The sequence below is a fragment of the Lathyrus oleraceus genome, chromosome 2 (genome assembly GCF_024323335.1).
Source record: "Lathyrus oleraceus cultivar Zhongwan6 chromosome 2, CAAS_Psat_ZW6_1.0, whole genome shotgun sequence".
NCBI classification, from domain to species: domain Eukaryota; kingdom Viridiplantae; phylum Streptophyta; class Magnoliopsida; order Fabales; family Fabaceae; genus Lathyrus; species Lathyrus oleraceus.
Window position 1 is genome coordinate 408,189,002 of NC_066580.1, and position 7,623 is coordinate 408,196,624.

The window sequence follows — 7,623 nt, forward strand, 5'->3', positions numbered from 1 at the left end:
AAATATAAAAAAATAAAAATATTTAATTTTTAAGAGTTAAGATTTCCGCGGAACTAAATCCAATAAAAATCCTACTAAACATAATCCCTTTTTATGTTCTACATAACTAACTTTAATTTATCTGTTTATCTTTTTGTTTAAAGAATTATTTTGAAATTTTGTATATCATGTTTAATTTTATATTGTATATTTAATTGTGTAAAAAATGTAAATATTATTGTTTTTAAAGTATAAAATAATACTTTAATATATTTTTTAAACATTTTCTCTTGTGAATAAATTAGGAAATTTTAAATTTACTCATAGATATTATTAGTTCATGTTGGGACAGGTGGTTAATTCACGTGGTTTCGTGCTTTTCATTTGAAAACGTTGAAATCCATGGTGCTCACACGCTCGAATCTTCCTCATACACGTGCGTTCAATCCCTCTTAAATCTTTCCCAAGCAGTTTCTTCTTCCTCGTCATCGCTAATCACACCACGACGTGCTCGCTCCACCGATAACAGTTGAGTTTCCATCCAAGCGGTTACCGATCAACGGAAAACTTTTCCAAAAATTTCAAACCATTTCCGATGTCGGTGAGTTCTCTTTCTCTCTCAGTTCGCTTACGTAGGTCAAGATTTCTGATGATCTTGTTGCATTCGTACAAGGCATTTTCATCGTTAAATATCAACGATTTTTTTTCCAAAGTTTTTACAATATATTTGATTTTTTTCTTCTAACTTTTGTATTTTGATTGGTGACGGTTGTTTAGCGTTTGGGATCTTAGGTTTAAATAGGTGTAATTGCTGAAATTTCAGAGAATGTTTCCAATTGCTGTTATGTTACTTGTTTTGTGACTGATTATTGTGATCCTAAAGTTTGTTATCAAGGTTTAAAATAGAATAATCGTTGGTTTACATCATTTCTAGAGAATTGAATTGGGAACTATCTAAAACTGCTATAAAAAAATCTTGCTTGTAGTTCCATTGTTAAATATTTGATTGAGTACCTTTTTTGGTATTTCCTTGGTAATTTTTTTGGTATCGTTTGAGATTATGTGAATGGGATAATAATGGAATTGTCCATAGGTTGTTTCCGAAATCAGGGATGTGATTATGGTATCATATGAAATTAAAATGAGCTGTGTGGTTCCTTTGCTAGATTTGAGTGTTGCATCTACTATATGAACTACACATCCTTCTCTAGGCATTTAAAAGGATGTAATTGTATTAACCATCTGGGTCGGGTTGGGTTTTCAACGGCCCAAATTTGTAGTCCGAAACCGACCGAGCAAGCCTGTGTATACCCTTTAACCCTTCCTATCTAACCCGTAAACCGAACTGATTCGACCGTTTTGTCAAAACTCTTACCAGGTCGGTCGGGTATGGCCGGTCCATTGCTTTTTGTCCAGGCCTAATTTGTAGAACTCTCCCTTAAAAAGTTAGCTATCAGGATAAAATGGGAAGAATCAAACCATTTAAATACACTACCGAGCAATCCATACTACTCGATGTGGGACCTGGACACATCGTAATACCCAAATGGTAATTAAGAGAGTTGTGTGAAATAGGATAAAAGCATTGATTTTTCTTTATAGATGCGGATCTTTTATTTACAAATTACTTATTGTTTGAGGGTTTCTGGGAATAGGGTTAATTGGAAATAACATTAAATATTGAATGGTGAGAAGTTGGAAGTGATGATGACCTCTGTTGAGATTTGGAGAAAAAAAGAGACAAATGAGACTTTTACATTTTGGTGATATTTTCTTGTATTTAGTGATTTGATTAAATTTTCTTCATTTCTGTTATATAGTGATCTATTATAACAAATAGCACTAAACCTTAATTGTAGTAATTCTTGACTCATGGTTAAATAAGGAGTGATATTATGAAATATGAAAATAATTCCAAAGATATTAGTATAAGATACTCTAAAATACTGTAAGATAAGTTAAAGATATTGTGGCATATTTTCTAGATATTCTAGCAACTTCAAAATACCAGCTGTCTGATTATGGAATAGTTCTTTGATATGATATTGATAATCCCTTTCAAATAAAATTGTGGAAAAGGGAAGACATCGACATTTATAACTTGTCTTTTTAAAGGGGTTACGAAAATGTCTGATCTTAACCAGATGATAAGGTTAAGGTTTTTACCTCGTTTTTTTTTCTTGCTTTTGTCCCCTAAAGAAACACGCACACTCACACACTTCGATTTCTCAACTATTTTATGAAACTTTTAACTTGGTACCATCATTCTTGTCCCTGTTTTCCTGTGATTTTATAAATTTACAAGTAGTAGTATGAGAAGCAATCGTAAGTGCCATTATAACGTACTGACAAGAAATACCATAAGGTGTATTTCCTTTGATAGTTGGTATAGATGATAGATATGCTTTAAAATCTTCACGCAATGAGGTTTCAAAAAATTTAATTCATATCCATATCCAGAGGTAGGTACCTGTAGTTTTAGACCTTTAATAGTTGCACTCTTTTTTTCTTCAGATAAAGACCGTCAAAGTCAGTAACGTTTCCTTGGGAGCAACCGAGCGGGATCTTCAGGAGTTCTTTTCTTTTTCTGGTGACATTGATTATGTTGAACTACAGGGGTAAGTTACTGTACTTGGTTTTGAACAACCACTTTTGTTTGAGTGCTTTTGTTTATAAATTTTGTTATATAATTCCTAATTCTATATATTGATACAGTCACGATGAACGATCTCAAATTGCTTATGTTACCTTCAAGGATTCACAGGGGGCTGAAACTGCAGTATTGCTATCGGTAATCCAATTACCATTACTTAATACAGTTTTACTAAATTATATATATTTACTATTGGAATATTAACTATGGTCACTAATGCATAGTGGAGTATAATAGGGACTGATGCAAGTCATTTTTGTTTTATTCGGGGACAAAACAAAATACATAATTAATGTTTTTTTGGGTCTAGTAGTCTAGTGGCTCGAAGTTCACCTCTTAAAGGTGAATAAGTGGGATGTCGCAAGTTCGAACTCATGCCCCTACCCTACAGTCGGATGGCCCTGCACAACTATCAAATGATCTGGCTTAACGGGACAGAGAATTTAATGTTTTAATGAAAAAGAATGTCGCTTAATTTGATTTTTTTTGCTTTAGTTTAAACGTTATGTGATTTGGGACAGGGGGAGTATATATTAGTATTATACTCAACTCATTTTAACAACCAATTGTCCTAAAAAATCATTATTGGGTTCAAGTTAGAACTATCAAATTTGTAATTATTGTTCTCATAAATCATTATAGAGTTCAATTTATAACTACATGATTGTATCATTGTCCATAATGGATTGCTTTAAGCTGGAATATTCAGCCTTTGTAAACGTAATACAGTTTTAATGAGTTACACACAAAAAAAACATATATTTGCCAATCATGAAGTCTTCACAAAAAGAGACCGGTGAAAAACTTTTTAATAAGAGTGTCAGTCATGCATGTTGTATTGACTACTATGTTGCATATTGCTAGAAAATTATCCCTTTTTTTTTGCTTTGGATGGAAAGATCCCCTAACAGCGAACTACCTAGAATTTCAATCTTCCTTCAGTACAAGATTGAATATAAATAGAGGAGTGTGGTAGTTTATTGTACAATCTTACCGATGCTAATCTGATCTTTTGGTGCACTAGCTATTTCCTTCTATGCGGGGTTACTTTTTGTAGTAATTGGAAATAATAGCTTTTTACTCATAGTATGGAATGAAGGACATGTCTCTGGTTGTATTATTGTAATGTAATTGTATGATTGGATGCAGTTATATGGGTTTAGGTTTTCTGTTTCTCTGTTGTGACTAAGTTTGTCTAAGCTGCAATGTGTACAATCAAATATAACACAGTTTCACTTTCACATATTTCAGGGAGCAACAATAGTTGACCTGTCGGTTACAATAACTCTGGATCCAGATTACCAGCTTCCACCTGGTGCTTTGGTTTCATCTGTGAGTCTGGCTTAGAGGTTCTAATTTTATATTTTTTATCCTACATAAGTAGGCTGTTCCGGTCTTACAACTTTGTAAATTTTTGCAGGTAAACGAAAATAAAGCTCCAGGTGGTGCTGAATCAGCCTTGCGGAAGGCAGAGGATGTAGTATCCAGCATGGTAGCCAAAGGCTTTGTCTTGGGGAAAGATGCTGTCAACAAAGCAAAGACTTTTGATGAGAAGCTCCAGTTATCATCAACGGCCTCGGCAACAGTTGCATCTTTTGACCAAAAACTTGGGCTTAGTGAGAAAATAGGTGCTGGTGCTTCAGTTGTAAGTGATAAAGTTCGAGAAGTGGATCAAAAATTTCTGGTCTCGGAAAAGACAAAATCAGCATTTACCGCTGCAGAACAGACAGTCAGCAGTGCTGGTTCTGCCATAATGAAGAACCGTTACATACTTACTGGGGCCACTTGGGTAACAGGTGCTTTTAGTAGGGTTTCTAAGGCAGCTGTGGAAGTAGGTCAGAAAACAAAAGAGAAAGTGGAGAATGCAGAACAAGAGAAGAAGCAGGTTGATGAAGATCAGTATGCACATGTCCAGCCCCCAAAAGCAGGAGCTGCAAGTGAGCCGAAGTCTCCCAAGTCTCCCAAGTCTGGTCCTGCTCCTGCTCAGGGTCTTATCCTTTGATTTGCTTCTTCCGTATATATTTATCTTTGAAACTCCTGCAGACTGTTTTGACCATCACAAATTTGTTTTTTTACAGATTGGATGTGAATGTAGGATAGGTTGTTTCCAGTCACATGAACCAATATGCTATTTCATTTTTCTTTTGTAAGATAAACTGCATTTCCTAGGTGTTAAATGATATATTTCTCATATCTTCTTTGGTGGTAGTTATTAACTTGGCTCAGCTGTCATAGGGGTTGACATGGTAGGTATTGCATGTATAGCTTATGTATCAAAGCATACTCAATGCTTCTACTGGGGTTCAATCAACTCATGCACTACTCATTAATGGGAATTTACTCCGCCCATTTTGAACTTTGGTTGTCATCCAGTTTTTATCGAACATTCTGTCTCCAACCTCAATCAGAGTTGTGGTTACTAGTCACCAACCTGTCTAATTGGTTATACCTTCATCAAGGTGAGAATAACTCTTTACTGAGGGTGAGAATAATTCTTTACCCTATATTTCTTTCCCGTGGGACGTAAAGAATTGGTGTTTGGGCTTGTGCAATATAGTTTGCTTTAGTCTTGAGTAAACTCAAGTTTGGAGCCATGCCTAGTCTCAAACTTCATGGACAAACCTTGAACTTGATGCAACATTATGTTGATGTCTTTGATCTAGTGTAGAATGTCAAAATCTATTATGCTAAAATTTTGTCATACTTGCAACCGGATTTCAAATCCGGTCCAACATTTTTCCACTTTGAAGGCCTTATGGGATGAAAACTTCTGACCTGCTCCCAAATAAGTGTCAATTAGTTCTTGTGGTATAAGTTGATTCTGTTACTGTCAGAGCCTGCCTCCACATGATAAGATCTGCCATTATATTGTTAATGAGCAAAATTAGGAATAAATAGCCTTCTCCCAAGAGCAGTCTTAAGTAATACTTGATCTCTGAAATACTCAAGGTTGATAGTATAAAACCTTATCCTCATGTGACAAACACAAACTCCACAGTATGAAATATTTCTTGATTCTAACTGTCAATGCAAATGGTAAGCATGGACCCCAGGTTCTGGATACCATATTACCAATAATTTCATGTACATTTATTGCTATTTCATCTGAGTATTGGTCCAATCCAACACCTTATAGCATCTATATCAGAACAAAAAATTGATTCATTGGGAAAAAGAAATGTTAACTTGGGTATAAAATCTAAAACATGATGAAATCAACCATCTACTATCAATATAGAGTGATGATCACCATGTCTCTTCTTAATGTTGGCTTCTGTAATGTTGATAATGCAATGCATCACATTGTCCGTGTGCGTTCTTCATTTGAGGCTTATATTTATGTTTATAGCTTTTGGTCAAAAGTAAAAACTACTACTACAATTAGAATAGCGTTGATTCTTCCACACAAAAATTTAAACAAGCAATCACCAAACAGAAACAAACTCTATTTTGTCGTGATTTCTTCCCTACGGCTTTGAATTTAATTTATATAATTAAGAAAAGAAAGAAGCACTTAAAAATATATTTGCAGTATTCAGAAACAAAATGAATGCTTACTCAAAAGAATATAGTAGATTCCCATAGAAACAAACAAGAGTCGTAATTTTCATATTACAGCATCAACAGTGCTTGTTATACTATTACTTGTAAAATTTGGTGTAAGTAAAATAACCGCACTTTTTTCTCTTTTGCACTATTATATTACTGTCACTTTTTGCAGTGCTTGTTTTTTTGTCTAAATTGTTTATTAAAAATAATTGCTTTCGCAATGTTTATTTAGCTTTGATTTATTTGCTGTTTTGATTTTTTTATTTATCAATTTGAGAGTGCGCGAAGAACAGCGCCATCGCACACGCGTGACACGGATCACGCCTTACCATTTTCATTGCAACAACCTCTCGTCAATGTCCATATTCACGAGCTTATTTTGCCAAACTGCAACTCGTGAAGGCATGACCCACTTTCTTTCATTCATCCAATTAAATATTTGTTTCGTGATTCAACCTTTACCTTTACTTTACCCGTCGTCGTCATGATCAAGTTTTAGTTTTTAATAAAATGCAAAACAAAAGTTATGGTTGGTATAGTGGTTAGCCAATGATTTTTTTAAAGCGAAAAAGAACAAGAAGATATTGTTTTTGTGAATGATGAAATTGTAAAACCATGAATCACACACCATGGATTTTTGGTTGTGTTCGTTGCATTCTAATGGTAAGCTTGTGTGTTAAGTATCAATTGTATATTGTTTTGAGTGAAAGGAATTCAAAGGTTTCAATTATATGGTTATGATTTTTTAATTTGACTTTGAAATATACGTGCTTAGACAAAACTAATCATACAATAAGTTACTAATTGAAAGTTGATTTTTTTAAAGTTGTAATTTGAAGAATTGTGTGTAATGTATTCAACAGTAATAAAAATTAGTCGGTTCACAAAAATTACATTATAAGTAAAAAAAGAATTAATATATTTGAGAGTTTTATTTAACTAATCTTTATTAATGTTGGATAGATGAAATTGGAAAATAAAAATAGCCTTAACATCATCCTTCATCTCTAAAGTAGGTATTCATCTATCTCTTTGTTGGTATTCTAAAAAGGAGCATATCACGCTATAACAAAACAAATGGATGAATACGCTCAAAATATATAATGGTGCAAAAGAATGTAAGGGTAGCCTAAAGGCAAAAAACATTAGCTTCATACATTTCAATTACACAAATCCATACAATAAGTACTCAATAACACATAAACAACTAATGCACAACCTATGCAATGCAATGCAACAACGACTCAACTCATGCATGTGGTACCAACTCAACAAAAGGTTCTTCATACGAACCGGGTCCCAACATCTGAACCTCGAGCCCCAACATCTGAGTTTCAAGCCCTAACATTTGAGCTTGGGACAAGTCACTAGTCCCAACATCTAAACTCATGACTCGCCTCTTTAACAACAACATATAATTCATGTACAATATAATTCACAAC

General features: G+C 34.0%; 1 protein-coding gene across 1 annotated transcript; it reads left to right on the top strand.

Annotated features, from left to right (window-relative positions):
- The first annotated feature begins 309 nt into the window (after positions 1-309).
- LOC127119772 (binding partner of ACD11 1) lies at positions 310-4,825 on the top strand. Its single transcript, XM_051050089.1, has 5 exons — positions 310-580; positions 2,494-2,597; positions 2,695-2,770; positions 3,884-3,964; positions 4,053-4,825. Exons 1-5 carry the CDS (start codon positions 575-577, stop codon positions 4,632-4,634), a joined length of 849 nt encoding a protein of 282 aa, XP_050906046.1. The 5' UTR covers positions 310-574; the 3' UTR covers positions 4,635-4,825.
- Positions 4,826-7,623: the final 2,798 nt, after the last annotated feature.

Excerpts from the sequence above, each read along its gene's own strand:
- LOC127119772 (XM_051050089.1), top strand. Across the intron at positions 2,598-2,694 it reads GATTATGTTGAACTACAGGG|TCACGATGAACGATCTCAAA; the intron begins GTAAGTTACTGT and ends ATATTGATACAG. Across the intron at positions 3,965-4,052 it reads CTGGTGCTTTGGTTTCATCT|GTAAACGAAAATAAAGCTCC; the intron begins GTGAGTCTGGCT and ends AAATTTTTGCAG.